Raw genomic sequence first — 27,541 nt, 5'->3', positions numbered from 1 at the left:
AATGATGTAGGTAAAAGGAGATTAACCAGCGCATGAGGGTTGTTGCACTTGGTGCGCAAGGGCTGCATTTCTCACTAGCTAGTTACAGCTCACAAGGTCAGGCACAAAGTAAGTGTTCAAATCATTGATGAAGATGGATTTCAAGTCTTCAATTTGCATGTAATTTTTTCATAATGATATTCTTCAGTATGGGTTTCCTGAGAAATTTAATAAATTGCTCAGTTCAGTACCTAACATAGGGTATTTCACAGGCAAATGCTCAGTAACTTCCACATAAAGACTGAATTGCAACCAGCTTGAAATGTTTCATTATTAATGGATACAAACAGTAGGTATATATAATTTCCTTGAAGCCATGAGCTAATGATTTTGTATTTATTGAGAGACGGACACACATATGCTTCTATAGATAATCCTTTTATGCCCACAGCTAGACTTTCCTCCTGTTCTTACTTTGTACACGCCTCCTCCATGGCACCTATAACGCCTTCTTTAACTTTGTCACAAGTCTCCTACATAAAATAATATTACCTTACATGAAGGAAGGTGACTATACTACATCTATCTGTGAAATAATCTGAGCCAATCGTATGACCACTTCTCTCTCTCTGTGTGAATAAGTATATATGTGTGATGTGTTTCCCATTTTAGGATTGCATTAGTGAATTCTGATGAATCAGGTATTATTCAAATATAGAATTTTGAGTAAAGTAAGTAGAAGGAAGACGACAGAAGAAAAGAAGAAGGCATGGATCTTTTTTTCTTTTATAGAGCTTTGTACCATACGTGGTTGATGTTCAATAATGTTGGTTTAAGAAAAGATTGAAGGAAAGGAAGTAGAGAAAAGAAGGACAAGATGGAGAAAGAGAGGAAGGAAAGAAAGAAGGCAGGCAGGCGATGAAAGAGAAAATATAGAAAAATACAAAAACGTAAAACAACCTGTCAGGACACTAAAAATGTAACCACATACGAACAGAAGTCTGGAGGGTGCATGTAGGAATTTGGGGAAAAGGTAACATGTCACTTCAGAGGCTAAATTCTGTTTTAAAATTGTAAAAGAGTCCTGAAAGTAGAAGAGTGGAAGTAATACTGGCTCTGTCATAGTAGTAACTTAGTGACCATGTGAACTTGGGCAAACATTTCCCTTATTTGAGTTTTACCTTTCAAACTTGTAAGTTAGCAATAATTAAGCCTGCTCTCTCATCTTCAAAGTATGAAGATCAAGTAAAATAATATGTGATTAATATTCATAATATATACAATCAGATAAAATACTTGGCATCTGAAAAATGTAAAGTATCATGACTCAGTTTCACATGCTTTGAGGAGAGAATGGCTATCTATCTTTAACAGTTTTGCCATTTTATAATTCCCACCTAATGTGTAACATTAATATACGAGGATCCAGAGAATCTGGGCCAAAAATGGACCCTTGGAATTAGCTCGAGTCCAGCCAAACATTATGACTCATTTTTAATGTTACAGTTTCACATAGAGAATTTGAATTTCTACTATTAAATGTTTTTTTGCTAAGTCAACAAGAAAAAGTCATTGGCAGTTTTGAGCTCTTTATAAATTTGAGTCAGTACCCTCTTTTCAATTCTAATCCATACTATTACAATGCTAAAATAAGGTTTAATCAACCCTAGACTAAATGAGAGAGATTTAGCTGAAGCTTTAAACTGCTGAAGGACAAGGCATGGACAGAGTAAACACTGAGCCACACCCTGCTCTCATTCAACACAACTGGTACGTACCAGCTCCAGATTCTCAACAAGGGTAACTGTATCTTGGTGGGAGTTACCTTGAAAACGAGTGCCTGTATGTGTATCTGTATGCAATCACAGAACAGTCTTTTCACCTTCAAGCTTGTCCTTCATGTCAAGCCTTAAGCTGCAGCTTGAATTGGTTCTAGGCTGCTGTCTCCAAGACATCACCGGCACCAAGTTAATGTTAAGCTCATACCACTTTTTCTTCCCCCGGAAGTAATGTCACTGTGGACTTTCTGACATTATCAGGGTAAAGTCCAAGAGTCTCCCGCAGGTCTAGAACGTCTAGATAATGAATAGCAGGTGATAATCTGCTGATTCATGTCTTTAAAATTTACTATATTTACAGTAAATATACTATATATAGTACTATATATATATATAGAGAGAGAGAGAGAGAGGAAGAGAGAGAGAGAGTTCCTGTTTTTCCTCCTGTTAAATGCTTTATAGAGAGTTAGATTTCTAGAGTAGTTTCAGTCCAGGGTAAGAGTCTAATAACCATCTGTCAGAAAATGGACTGGAACACCTGAAGATGCAGGCCTCAATAGATCCTGTCCAAGTGACAGCAGAAGAGCACTGACAAGGAAGGTGGATGGAGGACCCACCTTTGCTCGGGGTCCTGCCTTCTCCCCCACATAAGGCTTCACAGGACATTGTGATCTAAAATTCTCTGATTCTATGGGCAAAGCTTTGTGAAAAGTGAGGATTACCTCACTCACTGCCACATTATACCTACTTTGTTGAAGTTCCACAATTACTGAGCTGCTGAAATTCACAATCATGTAGCGATGATGGGTAAGAAATCAAGGTCATTTGTGAGAGCAAAGCCACACAGGTTATGTGTAGATTAATTCAATTAAAATCTATAGTGAGAGCAGTTCTTAAATATTAAATCTTGATAGGTTTTCTATTTTCTTTTTCACCTTCTGTCCCATTAATTAAATGTTAAAATGTAAGCAAGGTGACTATGGGACTAAAACCAATCTATTCAGAAAGTGGCCTCCAGCAATGACACTTTCAGGGCAGAGAGGAATAAACCACCAAGCAAAAGCACACGTGCTTTAGGGGGTATCTTTTTAAGGGACAAATGATTTACTTCAGAATAATATGATACTCTTAAGTTTAGTCTTTTAATAATGTATATATTTGGATGCGTAACACTCATGTAATTTTAAAGTGATAACAAAAAACTCTTCATTTCAAAAGCTTTCTTTTCTTATTGAAGAATAGTCACCTAAACACAATGAAGCCGTGAGCTCAATAGGGGATCAGTGCAAACACTGCCCTGAAAGCTTTCCCATAACAAAGCAGGCACAGAAGAGCAGTTGGGAGCTTAACCTGTGGGCTCTGGAGTCAGACGGTTGCTTTTCAATCTCAGTGCTATTCCCTGACCAGCTTGTATGATCCTTGGGGAAGTATGTAACTCCTCTTTGCTCTGGTTTTTCATCAATAAAATCAAGATTATAATGTAATTCATAGAGTTGTTGAAGGATTAAATGCATTTACACGTGGAAATGTAGAGCAGTTTCTGGTAAATCCTCAATAAATGTTAGTTATTATTCTTATTCTTCTTATTATATGCTACTTACAGGAATAAAGCAAAAGCATCTATATAGCATGCTATCCCAACTGAAGGGAAATATTTACATTTACTGAATATATTATTACCATCCTAAGACTTTAAGAAAATATACCAGTATTACTCAAGGTGACCATGATAATGATAATGATATAGGAAATCACAGCCACAGATTAATTCCACATATTGAAGAGTCCTGGTTAGAAAAGGCAGAGAAAGGGGACGTTTTGCTGAAATCTCCGAGTAGATAATTTCAGCTTTTTATCTCAGAGAGGTGATTTCTCTGAAAACCAATAAAAATCTCCTAACTTCAAGTTCTCTTTATCCTTAAATGTCTACCTAAATTGTCTACATAAATTTCTTTTCTACCATCTCCCATTAATAATAAGAGTTAATACTAAGAGTTTTGTTCATAGTTTCTGCTTTGCTCCTTCACAGATTCTTATATTCCATACCACTTCCTGGTAAATTGTCCTAAGTTTAATAATCATTATAAAGAAATTATCTTCCCAGGGTGTGTAATTCTACCAATACTCCTCAGGCTAAAGAAAAAAAATGTTTATTAAATAAATAAAGAAGTGAAAAAATTTTGGTGGGGTGTATCTTACTTACTGTTTTGTTTTAGAAGTTGGGAAGGAAGAAAAAAGTATCTGACCTCCAATTTGTTAGCAAATATTAAATAACAAAATGTTACCATGCATATGTATTTACATTTCCTATAGTGAAATAAGTGATCTGGGCAAACAGTTGCTCAAGACCAATCAAGAGGATCTTTAGATTTGAGATAATGACAGGAAAAAAAAGTAAGGGTTGGGGAAACTCTTGCCATTGGATAAAGTCTCTGGATTAATTTTATCCAATTTGTAAGGCAAAAAGCGATCGTATTTATGGTGGTGGTTGCAAACATCCCCAAAATGCTTTAAAAATGTTTATGTCAACGCTAAAGGGCAAGCCCATGACTAAGACAAGGCTCAGACTCCATAGAAGCGGCCATTACATGTGGGTGCCTTTGCAGGGAAGTAACACGCAGGAGAGGTACTCAGGGTTGCCTGGGCACCGATTCTCCTCCCTTCCGAAGACCAACTCCCTTCCCTCCCCCACCCCCGCCCTTCCATCCAGGTTACGCATCCCATCTAGCTGGTTCCTATTTGGCTCCTGAACTAGGCAGGGACCAGCTATCTCTAAGTTTGTGGAAGTTATTCCTGCACAGTGAAACAAGCTTCCAGTGTGCAAGAACTATGATGCAGCAGGAAATGAGATGCTCAGGCCTCACAACACCGCGCTGCGTCGATGGTGGTGTCACTGAGGGCTGAGAGCTCTTGCTGGAAGTCGGGGCTCCAAGGCAAGCTGGCTTCAGACATGCCGTATTTGCTCCTATAATTCACATAATGACTGCCAATCAGATTCCTACCTGGGTTCGTTACATTAACAATTCAATCCTCCCTTACAATGGTATCTTCCTGCCAAGTCATACGTTATCTTTTAATTTATAAACGGTGTCTTCCTGAAGCCTCTGACTACTTTTTGATTGGGAAATATTTGAGGATGTTGAAAATGTCAAGTTTTGATAAGACTAAAATGCTTTTTATAAGTAATTCTATCAAGTTGCCTAGTTTAAAGTCCAAAACATCATGATATGGCTTTTTCTACCAAAAAGGGTAGATAGAATTTTGCAAAAAAAAAAAAAAATCAAAATTCCAGTAAAGAATGCTTTTCTTGTCCATCCCTGAAATATCATCTACAATCTCTCTTTTCCTTAACCTGCTTTAACACTGAATTGACTTTTTTTTCCTGATTGTCATTTTTTAATCTCTGGTGTTGATTGTTACAGCAGTTTGGCTACCATTTAGATTCTACTCTCAAATCCAAAATTTATTTCATTTAATAAATTTTACTTAATTAATTTTACTGTCAGTAACTTTTCTTAGAACTGAGTGGTATACCCCTGGTATATATATTTATATTTCTCTGTATCTGTATCTTTTACCTATCCATCTAGCCACCCACCCATCCATAAGAAAACGCACAACTCATCTGAACTACAAAGAACAGCCCCCACATGAAGATCTACTGTAATTTACTTTATATTTTTTTGAAGCACATGAAAAATACCAGAGGGACAAAGGACTTAATTGTTTACATCAAGGCTTAAAACACTTTTTTTTAGAGGTTTAGTAGGTTTTGGCCATACTGAATTCTATAAACACTGCATTTTTTAACACTTAGAGATTTTACTCTAAAATTACTTACATGTCACTACCTCAGTGAAATGCTTTTTGTTCCCACAAACTAATTTCCACTCTTACCTCATACCATTCTTTTCTTTGTGGTATGTGATTTTGCAAATATATTTAAATAATTATCGGGGGGATTTCTTTATTAACCATTTATTACACTACCAGATTATAAACTCCACTAGAGAAAAAATCATATCTGTCTTGTTTATTTTATATCCCCAGCACCTTGGATGGTGCTTGGTGTATAGTAAGTTCTCAATAAAAGTTTGTTGCATTTTGAGAAGTGGATGAGGCTGAAGTCACTTTCGCAGGTGGAGAATTATTTAAAAAAAAAGAAGTGGCAGCAGCTATGTGCCATTACTGCATTTTTCTTCTGTATAGTGTGTCTGAACAATTGTGAAACAGCTTTTCCCTCAGGGCTGCAGATTCACAGGAGAAAAACAATTCAGAGGTGCTAAGTGCTCTGCAAATGTTTAACTCCAACTGGGAAAGGGTATCAGCATTGGTACAACAGTAATTTAAAGGGAGATAAAGCTCTGAAGGTCAATACTGATAGGGTACTTTCGGCCACTGTCTTGCCATTAATTCCCAGAAAGAAAATGCTTCAATTAATGCACGTATTGACTGCCAACCCTGTACAAGGCATGCTACTTGGCTTTACAATGTGTATCAAAAAGCTCCTTGATTCAAACGAATTAGAATCTGATTGGGAAGTTATAGGAATGCCTGGAAAAGCTAACTAGAAAAAAAAGTAAATGCTAAGTATAAGGGCATTTGATTGGTACTGCAGATGTTCAGAAAAGGACTACCAATGGACAGACTGGAGGGGGGTCTAGTCCATTTCAACGAGCAGAGAAGAGTGAGACAAGTATTCTAGATACAGATGCAAAGTGGGCGGGCAAAGCAGTGGAGAAAAGGAAAGCCCAAAGTGGTTCAGGGCAAGAAATAGATAAATTTGGCTGAAGTAAAGGGTTCACCCAGAGAGATAGGTCACAAATGCAGATTGTTGATCCATAAAGTAAAATTGTAACTAAGAAGCTGAAGAGGAGTACTCTCCTGTCAGCTTCTGGGAAGCCCCAGACTGACACGCGGCATAATTAGGGCAACATAAAATAGTCAATGATGATAATACATTAATATTGCACAACATTTTGTTTCAAAGCAATCCCATCCACGATTCACAAACAAAAATCCTTTTTCTCATTTTACAGAGCCGTCACCGTCCATCAACACATTTAGGTGAGCTGTGATTCGGAGCTCCACCTTTCACCCTGGCATCTTGCGAGAGGAAGCAGGAGTTGTCAGAGTGAGGAAACTGAAGCAAGAAGATGAGCGGGTTGTTCAGTCAGCCCGGAAAGGATTAGAACTGAACGAATTAAAGTAGGTCAGGGATTGATGTTGGAGAAGGGACACTCACGGTCCTCAGAGCATCCTGAAAGCTGCTTTGAATTGCAGCCAAGTATGAACTACTAATCAGAACTACTGGACATGTAAACACGAAGTTGATCACACAACTATTCTAAGTTTTAAGATGGCAGAATAAACCTATTTTTTTCTCATTCATTCATTTTGCTAGGGAGCTATCACTGTTGCCTTAATTCACAGGAGCTTTAAAAATCAAATCATACTCTACTAGGTTATAATTCCAGAGGACTTTATGGGTATCGGTTTCAAAGAATCAAATGGTTAACTCAGAGATTCTTCACGGCTGTTTCTTTCCACTGATTGTGTTTTGAAGGTGCCTGCAATCTAGTCTCATTGCACTGCCTTTTAAAATTCTCGTTAACATTTATTTTATTCAAATACAGTAATCCTCGCTTCAGCAGTGAATAGCTAACTCCCACTCCTACACACTACGATGTTAGCATCATAGCTTTTAAGTGCTTCAGAGATTTTGTACAAAAGTCTTTTGAAATCACGTTCAAACTGAAGACTATATCTTTCTTCTTCCTATCAGTTTATCTTTTTCTCTTGGGAGACTTTTTTTCTTTTATGAAATGGTTCCCAAATTGAAATGCTTCTATCCCCTCCCTGAGAGACTGTGATCTACCCTAAAGGCAAGAGTGAAAGAACCACAGAACCTCAAAGACAGCAAGGCATTGATGTCTATTTTTTTTTTTTAAGTTCATACCTTGTTAAATCAGAACTACAGACAAAGAAGCATCTTATGTGAGAAATAGCTACTGGTCTCAAGCAAAATTGCATCACCTAGCCTACAACGGATGGATGGAAAACGTCCAGGTCTGTTTCTATGGAGTGAAGTCCCAATTCTCTCCCTCTTTTTTTTTTTTTTTCTGTTTTGACCATTGTTTTTTTAATTGTTAAAAAACTTGTAAGTGTAGTACATGCTACTTAGTAATCAGTCTCTTTCAAGAAAATAACTCTTTTGGGCACTCCCTTCACCAGGTATAACAGAAGAAAAAGTTTAATACCCTAAAACAATAAAAACATCAGTGTCCATGTTTTATATACTTTTGGTAAATAACTGGATGACGGTGGGACATGCAAGGTAACCTACTGAGTTTGTGCATTCCCTGCAGGTACCATGGGGGACTTTTTGGTACAAGATGGAGAAGCCTCTCCCAGTGAAGAGAATTAGCTCTTATTGATTTTATACAAAAGGTGCCAAGACTGAGATTTTGTTTGGGGGGAAAAAAGTGCTGCTTAAAAATAAAAAAGTTTCAAAAACACTGGCCATGACTTTATTTTTGCCTCTTTCTAATCAAATATGAACCATTCTTCAATGTCCAGACCATATTTTTATCTTAAACAAGGCCTTCTCTGACCATTCTAGAAAATCAGCCCTTGTCCAGTGTACGTGGTGTTTGACTTAGTTTTACTTAGTGACACTGTGTCTTGTATTTTCATTAAATCATCCAGATGTCTAACTTTTGTCACCTAGCTTATAAGCACTTGGTATGGTGGAAACATGTTTCATTTGATTTTGCATGCTTCTTGCCACAGAGAACCAGGGACAGCACCTCTTTTTTAGGAACTAGGCGACAAGAAAGGGGAGACAACTACCCCTCGAGCCCTGCCCTCCGCGGATGGGGCAGACACTGCACTGTGCCTACTGATAACCATGCCCCAGGGCCACAGAGGAGGGCACACCAATGGCAACGGAGCACATGGTTTGGCTGCAGCAACTCCAGCCAGCAGGGGTCCCTCTCTGGGCTAAGGGGGCGGGGGCTGGAGTATGTAGGACAGCACAGCTGTGTCTGGGGAGAGGCAGAGATGGGGAAGTGAAGCAACACGGTGATGCCACGTGGTCTGTCCTTTGGAGAGTGCTCCCTGACAGATCCAGAAGGTACAGGGGTCAGGGTCCAGCCTGGAGCAGGAGGAGGTGGGACGAGCGAAGCAGGAAATCAGGGCACAGGCAAGGGGAGGCCCACTTCTCACGGGGACAGTGGAGTACATGAGGGAACTGAAGGTAATGATCTAGTCTTAAGGACTGAGGACACCCAACAGGGGCTTGGGAAGGCAGCCGGGACACCAGCCCATGATAGGAAGCCAGCTATCACAACTCGCTTAGGCAGGGAAATAGCTCCTAACCCCAGGAGTTTTCAGACTGGTTCAGAACTGAGGCTGCCTTTTCCTGCTTCTCCTGGGCTATATTTGACCTCACATATATATTATCTGACTGGTGTCTCTCTTTCTGTTTCATTTCTCCTCATCTCACAAAGTCACACTCAGATATGCTGCGTACTACACTATCCAGAACAATGCCAACTAGGGTGAATGACTTTTTCACATTTTATCACTCATTCTGCTACAGCTGTAATACCTCACATTTCCCAATAAAGAGATGCCCTTTATGGAAGAAAACAACATATCCTCTGCTCCTCCTCTCTTCCCTATAGTCAGTGAATAATGCCGTCTTGTTTCGTGGCCTCTTTCAGACAGACAGGTAAGGCATCGAGAAGCGAAGTACAGGATGCTGCACCAGGTGATGTGGGTTTGATCCCAGTTCATCCCCATCTAACTGAGAGACCGAGGGCAAGGCAAATACCCTAGAGACTCACTCTGTATATTAATAGTGGGCTGTGGGGGGCAAATGATTATGACTTTACAGTTTAATTCAATTAAAAAAATAAATAAATATGTACTTGCCTAGCATAGGATCTGACCCATGGTAGGTGAAGAATAAATGAAATTTGAATTTGAATTTCAAACTATAGCTTGTTTTCCTTGATCCTTTACATGCACAGTCACACTATTCTTATTTAAATCCCTAACCTGCTTAAGAAGCATGATTTTGGATTACTTTCAATTATTTTTCTTTTAAAGCCTGTATCCATCAGAGCAGTGACTGTCAACTCTGCTATACATTAGAATCTCCTGGGGAACAGTTAAAAAATAACAGCGCCTGGGTCCCACCTCTGACCAACTGAATCTGCAGTTCTGAAGATGATCACAACATTTGCATCAAACAATAAATGAAAAAGTAGGAAGAAAAAGAATGATTAAAAACGTTTAATTCAAATCAAACCAAAATAGAACTTAAGAATTATTACACAGCTTAAGACTATCACACAGTCTATTATATAAGACTGTAAGAGGGATTTGAAAACTTACCTTTGTTATTGTATACATCTAAGTAATTTGGTGCTGAAAAAATTGTAATTAGAGAAGGGAAGCCTGTTGTTTGGCTTTTCCTGTACATGCGGTACCTAAAAACAATAAAAACAAGTCAAAACAAGGCTAAGTATGGAAAAATGATGGTATCAAATTATAGATTTAGAAATAGAAAATTAAAATTAAGTTTGGTTATTCAAAGAGAATTCAGTTATATAACATTAAATAAATTTTTCTCTTTAAAGTCTGCTATACACAGACATGAGTTCATTTCAGGGTGACAATGAAAACATACAGTCATATGTACAATTTCCAAATGGGTCTTTTCTAAGTTTAGCAGACCCAGGGGAGGGTGGAGTTCAGTGAAAAATCATAATTCATTTTGAAGTGCTCAATAGAGAGGACAAAAACTACTTTTTGCACCCAGATTCTGTACCTAACATGTTTTTCAGAAGTTTGCCAATATTTTTACCATAAAAAGACTACATAAACAGAGCATTATGAGTTACCACTCATAACCAGGCTGATTATCCTATTTATCTACAATATTCTATTATGGTTCTATAAACCCATTTTGCCTGGTCTAAGTAATTTGCTTTTCAAAGGATGTCTGGTTAAATCTATGGGTTTTATGAACTGAAATTGTTTCTATTTTAGAATTTTATTTATTACCAATCTCTTCTGGTGTCTGTAGGTCACAGATTATTGTCCCAGCGGGGTAACATTTAATCAATCAGTAGTGAAACCTCTGCAAGATCTTTGGAAATAAACCAACAACCGAGTGACTTTTCTTCCACTGAAACAAATGTAGGACTCTAGTCCTCAAATAATCAAAAAAATACAGGAGATTCTGTTCTTTTCCATCAAGGTGAAAAGGTAGCTCATGAATTCTATACGAGAGCTTTCAGGAATATCAGTTTAGAAGAATTCCTAACGTGCCAAAATTTCATCATTCCTTAGTTCTTCTGTGTTACTTATTTCTGGCAGATCAATCAAACCTAATTTAGCTGGGTTCTAAATGTGCCTCAAATAGTATCTTTAGAGAGAAATAGCCACCTTAAATTTTATCATTTTACAAATATTTTGATACTACTTTTCCAGAAGAAAAAACAGCCCCTTAAAAGTCTTCTGAAATGTCCCAGAAGCATTTATTCTGCTTATGGAGGTGAACTTTGTTGGGGGAAAAAAATCAGAACGTGAAAGGTAGTAACACTCTTAATCTTAGTATCTTGACTTCGTAAAACTGTGGTCAACAATGCCTACTTGACAACAAATAGAAACAAAGAATCTGGATGACATAATCTCAATTTTCCCCAATGAATCAATCAGCTGCTCATTTTAAACAAATATATTTGTCAATTTTAATTGATGCACTGAATCATTTTCAAATAAGCAGATGATTTCAGGTCTCTAGTGGGATTAAAATAAATCTGCTTAACATATTCAGTTAGGAAGGACAGTCAGCCAAAAAACAATGGTGACACCACTGCCCTGAAAAGTGAAAAAAAAAAATTATTTGAGGACCTTATTGGCTGGGAATATCAACAGGTTACTTCAAACATCAGCCACAAGAGCACTGAGCACACCATACTGAATCAGTCCAGACTTGCTGACTGACTGCTTGAAAAAAGCTAATTGTGAAAAAAACTTAGGATCCGCCTTGATTCAGAATCATCACAGGCATGGGCTTACTTTGCAATGCAGGCATCTAAATTCCCAATTTCAATACACAAGCTATAAAAAGAAATGCTCCTCCTTTTCAGACTATTTAGAATATGAAGGAATGAGTTTAAACATTTGAATGCAAAATAACGCCTTTCAGTGAGCCTCCTGGGAAGGGTATCGGACTTCAAATTCTAAAATTAATTATGCCTATTTCTCCCCATGCCTATATCCTTAATACAGACTTAAGGCACCATCAAGGTGCATATCTGATATTTTCTAGGTTTCAAAATCCTTAAAATCGGTCTATGTTTTTAAAATTTACCAGATATTACAAAATCATGTCATGCATTTGTTATTTGGAATATGGGCTTTCCCTCATCATTTCAATGTCTGCTTTTGTCCTTTAAAACTTTACAGGGATCAGGAATGATACTCTTTAAACAAGAGTACAACATGCAGTATCTGTGAAATATTTATGTATTTTTGTGTAATTCTCATTCACATTGCCAACCAAGACTGAAAGCGGCTGTAATTTACTCACTTATGGGACAGTGGTAAGAGCAGGAATTGAAAGAAATGAGAAGAGGTGGCCTCACAGTGCTTAAGACAGCCAGGTGAAAATCCTACCTGCTGAAGCTAAAAATGGAGGAACTCTGAAGGGAACTTTATGACACATCTGTAGCCACTCATTCCCCAGGACCCATGCCCTATCTGTGTCACCAGAAGGCAACTTTTAGATCTAACTCCTTCAGGGAGAGTGCCTGGGAAAAGCGAACCTCCACAGTGGAGTGCATGAGGGAATTGTGACAAAGGCCCGTGCATGTTTCCACAAACCCAAAGAACTGCTCACCCTGCATCTTGGGCTTCATGGGCTCGGAGTATGGATAACAAGTTATTGTGCTGTAAGAATTCACATACAGCCGGGTAACTGCCAGAGAGAAAAAAGAAAAAGACAGAAGCATCTGTTATGAAATCATCAAGAGTAGTACATTTATCTGTAACATCCAGACCCATGTGATTGGTCAAGTATAATCAAACATACGTCATTCATGAAAAGAGCCTCTTGGTTCTACAGACAGGTTTCCCCCCGTGGTAGAAAAAGCACCTACAGCTGTACTTTTTACATAATCAGAAAGGGCTGGAGGTGTGTGAATTGGGAAAAGAATGCAAGCCTTTACATATAAAGAAAAGTATCTGCTCAGAGAGAAAATCAGTTTATCAAGTCCACACATAAACACAAAGCGAAAAGGAGCCTTATACATAGCGTGAGAAGGGAATTTAAAATATAAACCCCAATTTCCTGAAACAGAGTGCTATCTGCATTTGGGTGCCTGCTTGAAAGCTTGGCAGAGAAGACTGAGTTATGGAGTGGGAGAGAATAGATGTTCTGGGAAATTGAGTTGTCAACTTACTTATGGGTCCGTCAACTGATTACATCATTCAAAATCTAAACAGAATTATGGCATGCGCAAGAGTTTTAAATGTGTATTTTAAATATGACCAGCAGAACTTTATCTTAAGACTTTTTCTTTATTGTGATTTAATAAAAATATCAAATGCACAATCAAGATAATTAAGTCTGTAAAGAAAGTCTCAAAACCAAAGATGGAAAGTTCATTAAAAATGAAATTCAAATTACAAGCTAAACTTGAAAACCCTTTGCAATCACTTTCTCTCTGCTCCAAGAATTTTTAATGAGAAAAATGTATGCCATAAATATGAATAAAATTTACATAGTTCAAATCAAGGGACAGCAAACCAATTAAATATAAACAAACTGCAGATATTCACTAGAACCTAAACTACATACACTATACAAAACAATTCAGCAATTATAAAAATAGGTCCTTGCAGAAATAACAGTATATGTGACTCAAATAATTTATTATAAAAGAGAAGATGAAAATAGTTTTTCTACTACAGATTTTGTAAGAATTCCCTGATCAACAGGAGAAAAAAAAAACCATTAAGATGGCATACCATTGTAGAGATATTGATTATAAAAAGAATTCAATTCTTTGGCAAAATTCTTTGGATGTGAAATAAAAAATAGCCTTTGTGTATGTGCACACATTTGTGTGTGGATGGGTGTGTGTCTGCACATATGTGTGTTCTAGAATATTCTAGCAATTGGCTAGGGAAAGAAAAAGAGGAGACACCCAGGAAGCCTTCACTTCCTAGTGTTCCCAGGTTGTCCCAACAAATAAACCATCTAACTAATACACAGTCACGTAACTTACAAACTGGAGATAGCGGCCCAGAGTGTCTACATGGAAATGAGTCCACATGGTACCTAGATCACTGGTTGATCAATGTGTGTCTTCAGAGTGTGTGTTCTACTCTGGGAGAAGGTGAGTATCAGTGTGTCAACAAAAAACCCTTAATTTCAGAGACACTGGTTGGTCTTCAAAAAATAGCACATTTGCTTGGTATATATGCAGCTATAAGATGCCCAGCCCAGGGGTGACAGGGTAGGGGTGGCACTCAATAAATGTCCCTTTCCTATCTCTTCAAGCAGTTTGCTTAGGTTTCTTAAGCCCTCACAATGCTTCTTTAAAAAGACATTTTATTGCCTTGTTGTACCACTGAAGACAGAAATTGTCTAGGTTCCTCGCTTTTTTCCTCTGGGCAAATGGCTTGGCTGCTTTTTTTATTTATTTTTTCCTTTGGAAGAACTTATGTTAGTCTTATGAAAACATAATTTTAACATATTTTCTTCATGCTAAGAAAGCATGTGAGTCTGAGGAAATCTTTTTGAAAAATATGTATCATGTAGATCTTTTTTTTTTCTTTTTTCATTAATAAGGTGAAGTTTCTGAGCCCATCTCAGAAGAAGAAAAGAATCTTTCTTCCTCCAGTCTGATCAGCCCAGGCCTCAGCCCGCCATGGGCACCCTTGTCAGGCACAATCCATCTGCATGGGTGACCCTGGAATGGTTTTGTTTAATCCTATATCCTGAACATGTCCTGAAACAACACTTGCTTCAAGGATTGTTGAAGGTCACTGATGCGTTTGGCTGTGTGATATTCATTTATTGCTGTGTTTGGGCAAGAAGTTATTTTAGTCTCTGAAAATCTTGTTTTTTTCTATTGGAGAATGATTATTCCTAATCACTAGAGATGCGTCTTCTGTGGGTAGAAAGGGAGGTGGAAATTTCCACGGAACAGTGGGGATCCTTAGATCTGGGGTCTCATCCTACTTTCTTGTGTAAACTTTGGAAAATTGCTTATCCTCTTTGAGCCTGAATTACCCCATTTGTAAAAATGCAGACAGTATTATTTATTTCACAGATATGAGATAAAAATGAAAGGAGGTAGCAATTTATGTACATGTCCTAGCCCAGTGCCTGCCCCACAGCAGCAGACAGTTAGCAATTCCGAACCTCTCCCGCCACCACGGTGTGGAGGGAAGGGCGGTGAGTCAGCACCCTCAGATTCTAGAAGAAGCTGTTTCATTTATCAGTTGTGACTTGTGTTGGATCTTAAAGGCAATGACTTCTGGGGATTCACAGACAGGCGAGGGGTTAGAGTTTCACCAAAATAAGGGGAGGAGTAGGAATTAGAACAAGCGGAACATAGGTAAGGGAAGCAGGAAGGTCAGACAGGATCAGAATGTCAGATGTCAGAAATGACAGGAAAGCTGGCTTGGCCTTAGAGCAAACAGCTATCGTTAGACTCGTTCTGTTGATTCTCTCATTTTTGTTTCTTGCTATATTAAACTACATTTTAGACCCAGAAAGAAATCTTGCAGATTTCAGATGCTTTAACCATGGATATTGCCAGCAGGCATTATTAAAATGCTTTTTTAATGCTTTTATGCCTTTGCATATGCTTTCCCTGAGTTTGTTTTTCCCTTCTGCAAAGGCCCTCTCTTCTGCCAAGTCTTTGCCAAATGATCACTTGTGAACCTTTCCCATCACCCTGTGGTGTACAAAACTGCTGCATCTACCACATTCCTGTAACATATGAATCTAATACATCACTTGTCACGCTGTAGTGTAATTTATGTTTATACATCTGCTCTCCAGTAATAGTGAATGCCTTAAGAGACAGATTCTGTTTTATTTGTCTTCATATCCTAAATGCTCAGCAGCGATTTGTCAGCGTATTGGAGCTCACATGCAATTACTGGAGTAGCCTCAAAAGGGGCAGCTAAGCAGAGGAGAGATGCAAATGGTTTCTCTCCCTCACCAGCTTCAGCCAAGCAGAGGCGGGCAACCTGCAGTCCCTCTGCCAAGGAACCAAAGAAAGCCTCCACCTGCCTCCATGGCGCGTCATGGACTCTCAGCCCAGTTAAGGAGGACTTGGTCCAAATGCCCAGCTCCTCCTCTGCTTCCTGGGAGCTGGCAAATGGGTACTCAGCCCTGGGCGATCGTGGCGCTGCCTGGATGCTGTCAGGCTGGTCTTTTTCTAGGACTCGCTGGTTTTTATTTTGCTCAAGGGCTCTCCAACTAATTTCATTTTGCCCACCTGGGATCAAGTCTGGAAGGGCTCCAACTCTTCCTGCCAGAACTTCACCGGAGCTTAAGCCCTCACTCAGACGTGGCTGCCAGCTGCCTCAGGAACAGGGAGCCTTTTTTATTCAAGGCAAACTTTTCTTTGAAGGATAACATTTTTACAGAAAACTGCACAAATGGGGAAGATTACAAGTTGACACACAAAACTGCCTAAATCAGATTACAAGTGAACACCCTTGTAACTAGCACTCAGAACAAGACAAAGAACGTGATCTGAGCCCCGGGAACTCTTTCTATCTCCTTTGAGTCCCCATCACCTCCTCACTAAGGGTAACCAGCATCCTGGCTTTTACTGTTATACATTAGCTTTCTCTAGCGCTGTACTCGTGTTTCAGTGGAATCACCCAGTGTGCACTCCTTAGTGTCTGGTTTCTTCCACTCACCATTTTATGTGTGACATCCACCCATGTTATTATGTGCAGTTTTGGTTAACTCATTCTCATTGGCTGTAGTTAGTTGTAATAAATATACTACATTTTTTATTCATTCTACTAAATGGACATTTGGGTTGTTTCCATTTCTTGGTTATTATGTGTACCACTGCCATGAACAATCTTGTCTGTCTTTTGGTACACTTAGGTACACACTTCTAGTGGAAATAAAAATAGGAGTAGAAAAGCTCAGTTAAATATAAATGTTTAGCTTTATTGTATACCAAAGCAGCCACCTGTGATCTGGGATTAGAGGCAGAGTGAGACCACTGGGGTGGTCATCTTTCTAGAATTCCTAGAGTGTTATCTTCCTCATATTTTCTCACAAACACCACTTTTCCTGCCTACAAGAGCCTTCCCCATTGACTCTGGTTGGATATGTTCTACTCATTCTTTAAAGCTTAGGTCAAACAACATTTCCCCAGTGAGTAGTCCCTTCAACCACATTCATCCTTGTTTGTATGTATGTATGTATGTATGTGTGTATGACAACCTTCACATTTATCAAACTACTCACCTTGCATTTTATTTGTCAGTTTCTGCTTCTCAGTCTCTAGCACTAGATTGTCATTTTCTCAAAGGCAGGGACTTTGAGTATACATATAAAAACCTCACAGAAGGCATTATATATTAGGTGCTCAACTAATATTTGTTAAATAATTGAACAAGTGAATGAATTCTCAAAAGGATACCCATGAATGGAACAGTATGAATTGAAGGGAGGGGATGGGTAGGATGTGAAGTTAGGTATGGTTTCAACAAACTGAAAATGTAGGTCTTGAACTCAGAGTAGAAGGGAGGGAAGGCAGGATTGTCTAGATGCTGGGGAGACTTTAAAGAAAGGGTCCATGACACACAATGGCTGATTGGTGGTGATGTCAATGCACAGAGAAAAAGCAAACATATTTGCTAGTTGGCATGACTGGGAGAATGAACAGAATAGAAACAGAAAAAACCAGGAGGAATCCCCAGTGGGAAATTAAGCGAGTGGGAAGATAAATAATAAAACTTTTTAGGCAAGGTACATTCAGGTTAAGGTGACAACAGAACATCTAAAATAAAAAAAAAAAATCTAGCAGAAAGCTAGAAAGAGAGAATTCAAGCTCAGGAAAGATAAAGGGTTAAAAGGAGCTAGACATAGATCTGGTCATCTAACCACAGAGCTCACAGTTTACAGTGAAGCTACAACAATAGATAAGGTAGCTGGGGAAAGTGTGAAGAAAAAAATGCCAAAAGCAGGAGGAAGACAAAGAAGGAGGCAGAGGAAGAGGCAGGGATCTGCCTGGTAAGTTAGAGGAGAGTCAGGATATGTGCAAAAGGAGGAACCAGAGGATTTCAAGGTGGAAGGAGCTGACAAGAGTGTCAACTGCAGAAGAGACGTTGGGCAGCTTGTGAAGAGAAGAAAGGCTACTGATCTGTGATTAAGAGACTGGTAGTGATTTGAGTGAGCTGCAATCTGCAGCTTCAAAAACACATTTTTAAATGATCATCAAGATGGCCTTCAAATCTCAGAGCTTAGAGGAACTTTAGAATGGTTAATTTAACTCACTCCTTTTGAAGCAAGCCATTCCTAGAACACAAAGCTTACAGATGGTGCATCTAAGGCAAACAATCCAAAGCACCAAATCCAGCCAAAAGTTTCGTTTGGTGTACCTGAAGATGAAAATTTTACCTCTGATTTATCAAGATCCTCACTAATTTTTACAATCTAACTCCTGGCAGCTTCAAGACTCTCCATTCCTTGCCTGACATTATAGGCATTCGAGTATGCAAACACTGGTCTAAGGTTCTAAAGATAATGGCAACATTGGGGCAAAAGCAGAATTCTTATGGATTCTTCCCTCTCTGTCACATTGACTATCTTCTATAACTCACGAACAGCATTAGTAAATCCTTACAGACGCATTTCTCTGTATAACTTCATTTCAGTTGAATCACGGCCCAGACATTATGTTAGATCATGGGTAGGATGACAGAACAAATTAAATATACAAACTCTATAGGGACATGCAAAATAAAACCGGGAGTTGTGGATCAAAATTACTGCCAATTACTCAAACAGGTCACCGTCACCAAGTTTCTCTACCAATTGTATTGTTTCTCTGTGCCCCTCTACACCAGTTTTACAAACTGTGACCATGGAGGATGCCTTGACACCTTCAAGATGGCACTAAAGACAAAAGAATCAAAAAACTCTTGAGAGAATGTGTGAGCCATTTTCTCTTCCTCAGATAAAACATAACCCAAACTGCTTTCCCATGAGTCAGAGAACATGGGCTATGGATTTTGATAGTCAGCATTTGTCATGGTTAAAAATCATTATCTCTTAAGAACCTCTGATGAGAGGAGTTGGATAATCATTTTGTTGAGAACAAAAGTATGAAAACATGCATAGTCCTCTAATTATCTAGTTGATGGGCTTTATCTCTGATGTAAACACATCTGTGTGTACAGTCACAAAAGAAAAATATAACTTTGCATAAGTTCAGTACAGGACTTTATTTAGAACATGATTTATTGGAATAGCTGACTGAGAAAGCCAATAGAAGAATGTTATACTATGATTTAAAGAAAGATGAATGCAATATGGCTCAATATCAAAATCAAGTGGTTTGTATTTTGTTTGACATTGTATTATTGAAGCACAACTCAGCAGTATTAAATAGGTAATTTAAATTCTCATGGTATAATTAGAGATTTAATGCCAGATCTGAAAAATTGAACACTTGGCTTTGATATTTTTCAACAATATGACTTCTCACTAGAAGTTTGAACACCTTTAATGAAAGATTACTCCCCAATTAACTAATTGCTAAAAAGAAACCTTACGCTTTTCAGAAGTACTAGCCCCTGCCTCTTCATTTCAGCCCAAAGTTCCAAAACACAGAAATGAATTGTAAGCTTTCTGATAAATAAGCTTGGAACAAACCTTCTTAATATTTAAAACAAAAACCATTCTTTGAATGATGCTTTACAGTGTACAAGACTTTCTGTTCACAAACTTCAGTTTCTCAGTCACAGCAACAGACGAGTAAAAGGAAACTTTTTTCCCCATAAAAGAAACAATATATGGAACAAAATGTTCCACTGCTGAACAAGCTCTGATCAATGCTGTGCCAAAGGATGGTATCTGTTACTCTAGAGACAGAAGATATGTGGTTGCATGTATTTTACAGAGTTCTTCCAGCCTGGCCAGTAGTTAAGCTGCTGGGGCAGGAATTGAGTGCAAATTTCAGTGAACATCAAGTTTGATTTTGAAGTTAAAAAAAAAAAGACTGTGTATTCTAGCATTTAAAATTCTCCATGTCGCTATAATCAGTTTCACCCTTTCACTCTGGCTACTTTCATATAAAATTGTATGTCTGATAAGGGAATTTACGTAAAACTGGGTAATGAAATGCAGTAGGCTAAAACTGAGGTAGCTAAGATGTCAGGAAAATCAGTAGGACATGCAAAACCCCAACTGTGTTGCGGATGTCTTTCTGAAGAGCTCTGAAATATAGGGTGAGCAAATCTCCATACATTTGCAAATATAAACATTACTAAAAATTTTGTTCAACGTGGCTTGTCAAAATGCTAAAAATACACCTATATAAATGAGTTACTGCTAATTTTAATTTATTCAGGAAGTCTAATGAACTCAAGAACATTTAAGAAAAACTTGAAAATAATTAACCAATTTAAAAGTGCTTTTCTGATTTAAGTTATGAAAACTGGTTTAAAAAAAAATTCAGGGATTACATAAGGGAATGAAAAATCAAGGTTGGCAGTGCATATTTTTTAGCTACAGTTCTTGAAACAGAACAAATCTTCTACTAAACTGTACTATCTTCTTTGGCTGTCTTGTCATCCTGAAGTCACTTACTTCTTTTATACCTTTCCTATTCTTAACAGATATTATATCTCTAGGTTTATAGAGATACCTTCATTTATTTACCTATTTATTTATATCTATATTTTCCAAAAGATAAAAACCCATTTGAACTAGGCTTTCAAAGTGAATCTTTCAATTTTACTTGTTTGCTGGCAGAGTTACACACACACACACAGAAGTCAGGCACATGGACTGATCAATTACAGCGGTTATGAGAGCCCCATCCTCACCTGTAGAAGTATGAACATCCCCTGACTGTGTTGTGAGTGAAATGTTCCTGAGTCTTCTCATTTCCAAAATCCTCCAGGGGGTCTGACCACAGGATATCACACATAGGTCCATAAGCAGGTGGTTCTTTGAATCGGTCTAACTAAGAAAAATAGAAGACAGAGAGCAAAATACTAATCTTTGGAAACTTGGAATTCAGAAAAGCAGAAGAAACCAGCATTTTGCAATCCCCCCCTCCACTCCCCAGCCACAGGGTACTGTGAACTGCCCCCGACCCTCTCTCTCCTGTTCTGCCTTCCTTTCTCCCCCTTCTACTCTTTACCTCTCTCTCGAATTTTCCTTCCTTCTTCCTCTGGATGCTCATTTACTACCTGCCTTCATCTCATCCTTTACTTCTCTCTTGCCTTTTTAGTTCCTACTCTTTCCTCCTTTCTCCTGGTCTCCACTCTGTCTTTCTTTCCTTCTTACTTATTTTATCCACTCAAGGTTTTGGTTACTGGTTGATGTGACTCTACCTGTGTTTCATATCTTAAGGAGAAGCTTTTATTTTAGTTTACCTTTGGGGAAATTTCTGTTACTACCTTGGTTAAACTGTGATTAGAAATCAGGATGGGGAACAAATTACGGTGTTTATCTCTAACAATATAATTTTGACAACAGACGGCTTTCATTTTAAGAGTAGCTGCTCACTAGATGACATTTTGGATATTTATTCATTAGAAGCTACACAGGTTTCTAATTAGAGTCTAAACTGACGGTAGTGTACCTTACTGGGTGCAAACCAAGAGTAGTGACAAGCAGTAAAATAGCCCCGAATTTAGCTGCTCATTCTTCAGCTCACAGTTCTAAGTTTTATACTTTTACCTGAAGTCCTCATATGAAATCCGTTTTCCAATTTTCTAGCTATAAACATTTAGCAAAGCCATATTTCAATTTAAAATGGTGCATTTAGAAGCTATGAGAATATATTAGCTGGAAATGACATTTCATCAACAGTTTTATAGCACTGTCACTTTTCTTTGGTTTATCCTGATTTACCTGCAATTAAAGGGTCTTTGGTGAAGCTAGCAGATATTATGGAATCCTTGGAAAAAAGCATAAAACAGCTATGAAAACCCACTGAGAACTGATATTCTACATATTCAATGCTTTAATATTTAAAAAAAACCCATCAGGACAGGTGAATATATAAAGCTGACAGCCCATCAGATTCTCTTTTTTTGAGACATAAAAGGCGATATAAATAATGGCCTTGCTACATATCTTTTTTTTTTAACTAATTCTAAAAAGAATGAAGCAATATTTCAAGTTTTCAACATCCAATGAAAAACTTCAATAAGACAAAACCCTCTATATTTCAACCATTACGCTATCCATAAAATATTCATTGCAAACTTAGACTTGTTTAAGAGATTTAAATAATTTATGCTTCTGGAACAATTCATACAAGAAAAATAATGCTTATCCATAAAAATACAGAATTTTTTTCTGAGAAACAAGAACTTATTATTAGGAACAGAAGAGGAGAGGAGGAGAGACTTTCTGATTAATGTGAATTCCCAGCTAGAGCTTTGGTAAAGCAACCTGAATATAGAATTTATTCTGGAAAAGTTATAAAGTGCTTTCTAAAGTTAATACCATCTACAGTAAAAACAATGATAAAATTAATTAAATAAAGTACGGTTGGTGGAAACTCTAATAGAAATATGGCAAAATGCAAACCTAGAAATTATTTTATGGCTGAGTCCAGAGCTTAATGATGAATATGAAAATTGAACCTATTATATGAAACATGCCAGAAACTAAGTCCTGGAGATAGAAAGGGATATTTTTAAAATCTACTTAATTTATGGTAAGTTGTTTACTTATTTACTTCAGGGCTCCATCAGGTTGTAGAAGAATAAACTGGGTATAAGCTATGCAGAAAGCAAACCACTCTGAACCTGAACTCCATGACTACCTTTCAGTGTCATGTCTCTACAGCACTTTAAACACCAATGCTCTGTGTGCTACAGAACACCAGAAGCAGGTGTGTAATGGTGTCTTATTAAAAAGGACACCAGCAGACAGAGCAGAACACACAAGTTTATTTAATGTACTTTTGTTTAATTTAAAAAAATAAAAACCATGTACTTCCTTTCTAATAGGAACGTAAATAAATACAATATTATTTTTAGACTTAAACACTTGAACCTTAATGATAGAGTATTAAGGTAGATTCAATGTTTCGCTTCCCTACATACAGTTTTTCTTTAAAAACCAGTTAACTTTTAAAAGAATATTGAGCATAACCAAAGAAATAAAACATTGTCTCTTCCACTACATGAAACTAACCCATATTACATTTTCTCAGGAAAGAGATGTTTCCACATTCAATCTAACATCTTTTTGCTGGTCAGAACAACAGAAATGGCTGATACTAAGTTAAGTAGGAAAATGCCTCTTTAGAAAAATCAACTGTTTTTCACTTAGCCACTCAATACAACCAATGGAATATCATCATTGCCTTTGTTAGATTTACCTTAAAATTTCAAGCTGTAAAAATAGTAGATTTAAAAAAAATGATACTATGGACACGTTTTAAAGGTCAAGTTGTGATATTTCCCCAAGAGGAAAGCAGTGTTTTTTAACTGTAATATACCATGTTAACACAGTAGGTTGTTCGAAACAAGCCAAAGGGAGATGAAAAGGCATATATATTTTTTAGTCATCAAATATTTTACATTTCTAATGACACATGTTCCATGGTGAAACGAACCTTGAGGCTTCAGAGATGAAACCTATTCCAAGTGTTAATATATATTGCTTTCTAGATTAAAAAAAAAAGTATACAAAGAAAAGATTCATGACCACTTTAAATCACTGATTTAAAAGGATAGTTATTAATAAAGGAAAGGAAATTAATGTCTTCTATTTATTAATGAAGTACACAAAATTATTACACTTGGAAAATAACAGAACTTACTTTTCTGATGTCATCTAAAGTGTTGATCTCTGGAGACAAACCACCATGTACACACAGGAATTGCTGATTCATCAGGGCAGCCAAGGGCAGGCAGTCAAAGGCATCCATGCAGGCGTCATAGACACGCTCTGAATACTTTATTTTACCTTTAAAACAGGTTAAAAACCAACTACTTACTCTTATGATTTCAGAGGTAGGATCAGTTCATTAAAATAGCCTTTTCTTTTTTAATGTTTTCTTCCCGGAATCATATTATTAGCATATAACTACACATGCAAAATTCCAAAACACAAGAAGACTTTTTAAAGTTATATATTAGCCTTTATATCTACTGTTTTTTAATTTTTTTGGTTCATCCATATTTAAGGTTTTCAGTAACTTTTTGTGTAACGGAGGCAAGAACTTTTGCATACATGCATCACCGCTATTTATCTGCAGATGTATATCAAAAAGAAAAAAACACACAACTAGGAGACCAGCCAGAAGAACATAAAATTGGCTGATTCTCCTGAATGTTCTTAGAGAAAAGCAGATGGCAAGAAATTTTCCAAAGTTGTTTCTAAATCACTGCACATTGCTTTTCCCTTATTGACTTATATCTAACGTTTTGAGAGAAGTCCCTGTGCTCCTTTGAAACAGAACTAAATGCCAGAGAGAAATTTAAGTTTCCAAGGACAATGAGGAAAATTAAGACAGGAGGGAAATGAAGTTTATATGAAGTACTCCTCACTCCTAGTACTTTTTGCTAAAGGAAGAAGTCATCTTTAATTCTGTAAAATCCATGAGTGGCTGGTAAATCTACTGGATTCAGAAAGAGAAGCACAAAGTTGAGTCTGCCTTCCACTGGTTTTTATTGAGTGATTTGAGAATAAAGAGTAGGATTATCATGAACAATAGTAATCTGGCTATTTTAAAAATAATTTAGTCACTTGTTTCTTGGGACAAATTACATCAAATATCAATTCAAATTTTTATATCACTTTATAAAGAATTCATCATTTAAAAAGACATTCTGAATTCTCTTAACTGTCTATGTTCAGAAAGAATATGGAATGAGATAATAGAGTGTCTTTTTTTGAGTTTCTGACTTTTAAGCAATGAATCATATTGTAAGACACTCTTAGTAGGGATTAAAATGTCTATTTAGTACATATGGTGTTGAAGGAAGAAGCCTGAAGTATACTTACATTCTTGTTTAAATGTGAAATACTCTGTTAGATGTCTACATTCATGATTTCCACGAAGTAAAAACAGTGTTTTGGGGTAAAGAATTTTCAAAGCCCACAAATACAGCACACACTGTGGGAAAAAAAAGAATAATATAGAAATAAATATTTTCCATTATACTTAACGCGTACCTTGGCTCACATATCAGGAAGACATGAACCGAATGTGCTGCTGTGACCCAAAGTCCCCAAAAGGCTAGATCTTTTTTTAAGGAAGATATTGAAAATCAAACTGAAAATATTACTTTGGTACAGAGCAAAGATTCATCTATGCTAAAGTACAAACACTGCACTGAGGATCTACACCACACGAAAACAATGGACAGCCTACAGTTTGTTGGAAAAAGCTTGAATGAAAATAGACTAAAAATGAAAATACACTTGTGTAAACATATGAGAAGAAATGTGATGAACAATTAATAAAAAAGACACTTCTCTTTATAAAGCTAATTATTTTGTAAAAATCAGGTTAGAGACATGGAAGAATTAGAAAGGAAAAGGAAGACAGAATTTGGAAGCAGTCGTTGGCAAGCTCGGGCTGACATGGACTGTGACTCTGTTTTCTATTACGCTCTCTCCTTCACTAGCCTTCTTCTCTCCCATTCTCTTGTCTTTTATTTCAGTGCCTTTGGTATTGAAAGCCTTGAGCTTTTTGTTTTATACTTAATTATAATTAAACTGAAAGCCAGGGAATCTCACTACACATGCAGCTAATAGCTAGGGGAAACATTTCATTTACCTTAAAACTCTCAAATTAATTATTTGGGTATTGAAGTTTGTATAAAGATGAGGGCAGGGTATAAGATCACCAGGCTTGGAATAAACCTACACGGATGCAGTCTGCCTGGAGTGTGAATTAAGATAACTGGGATACTCAAGATTTAACTTCAATTGCCTTATCCTCGAATAGCACTCATTAAAAATCCACAGGGAACAGAAAAGCACACTGAAAACAAGTATGCTTTTTCATCCTGATGAAGTTTATTCTGAACGTGAAGCTAAGAAGATACAGAACCAGAAAAATATTGAGACAAGCCTGATTCTGGTTAATAAAATCGAAAACCAAAAAGCAAACAGTATTTACAGTTTAACAATGAGCTTCCCAACATCCAGGAAAGAGCTACTGGCAGTTCATCTGTTGTGCTACCTGTGAACAATTATCATCTCTGGCAGCTCATATGATAACTTATTAAAATAAATGAGTGAAAATACTGTCTGAATGCACAGCCCAAGTTTTAAAGAAGATACTAATTATCAGAAAAAATATGCATTATTGAGCTCTTCAAGCAAGATATTATCCCCAACTATGTAATTATGATTGAATAAACACAAATAATGGGCTGACATCAAAGTTTACATATATATATTACATTAATTAATTTTTGAATTACCTTTTTCTGATGGTTGTTAGTACCTAAAGTTCATGTGATGGATGATATGACTATTTTTGAAAAGTTGACCAACTAGTCTTTATTGAAGGATTACAATCTGTTCAGTAGGCAGTACGTCGCTCAGTGATGCTCTCATTGCTTGTATCAGGTTATAGGTACACTTACGTGTTCTAATTAAAGGAATCTGTATTATCAAGCTTGTCTCACATTTCAGAGAAGATACTTATAAACAAACACTAATATCAATGTGGGAACTATTCTTGATGTAAAATTTATAAGATTGCATCATATGTATATTTTGTTTATATATTATACATAAATGATATAAATTATTTAGAATTATAAAAATATAAATTTATATATATATACACACACACACATATATACTTTTTTTTTTCCAAATAGGTTGTTAACACTGGATGTCTGATTTGGAATAGGAATGGGTATGTGAAGTCTTTTCAAAATTATATATACTTGTTGAAATGGTTGTTATTTAATGTATACTCAGGGAGAGAATACATGTTTTGGCTACATTATAGTTACTTTTAAAAAAGTTTTGTTGTTTTTCATTTTTATTAAAGTATAACTTCTATCCAGTGAAGTGTACGTATCTTTAACGTACTGGTCAATGAATTTTTGCATATGTATATTCCCACGGAACCACTACCCAAATTCAGTTACATTGCAACACCCAGATGGCTCCTTAGTGCCCCCTCCCAAACAAGATCCTTTTTAAAAAATGTAACCACCATTCTGAACTCTTCAAATTCGTTTTGTCTGTAACAATTTATTTTAAAGCAAAGTTATAATCTCTCCAACTAAAACCTAAAATGCATTTTTTTAACTCTACTAAAATACTACCAGACGATTCACATTCTGAGACCCATGATTTCCTTTTTTGCCAACCTGTTAAAGATCCTGTTTTAATCAGAAAGGATCTATGATATCCTATCACACCTATTTACCTTTTAAATGATTCAATACACATTTCCTGTCCCTTACTATGTAATGGATGTAAAGCATCCTTTATGTACTGGGAATTTAGGAAATATTAACTCCTTTCTTGTAAATAAGAAGGAAGGCAG

At 37.0% G+C, this 27,541-nt stretch overlaps 1 protein-coding gene across 2 annotated transcripts in view; it reads right to left on the bottom strand.

Annotated features, from left to right (window-relative positions):
* Positions 1-27,541, bottom strand: part of PPP3CA (protein phosphatase 3 catalytic subunit alpha) — a 287,229-nt gene that overhangs the window by 41,990 nt on the left and 217,698 nt on the right. For both annotated transcript variants that reach the window (XM_006208923.4, XM_072939945.1), the window contains exons 4-8: positions 25,027-25,138; positions 23,840-23,985; positions 20,877-21,016; positions 12,676-12,753; positions 10,161-10,255 (exon numbers count right to left, since the gene is read on the bottom strand). In XM_006208923.4, the coding sequence (XP_006208985.1) occupies positions 10,161-10,255; positions 12,676-12,753; positions 20,877-21,016; positions 23,840-23,985; positions 25,027-25,138 (571 nt within the window). The remainder of the gene's footprint in view (positions 1-10,160; positions 10,256-12,675; positions 12,754-20,876; positions 21,017-23,839; positions 23,986-25,026; positions 25,139-27,541) is intronic.

The sequence above is a fragment of the Vicugna pacos genome, chromosome 2 (assembly GCF_048564905.1).
Source record: "Vicugna pacos chromosome 2, VicPac4, whole genome shotgun sequence".
Classification (NCBI taxonomy): Eukaryota; Metazoa; Chordata; class Mammalia; order Artiodactyla; family Camelidae; genus Vicugna; species Vicugna pacos.
Note: the sequence above shows the minus strand (reverse complement) of the source record. Positions and strands in the feature narration are given on the sequence as shown.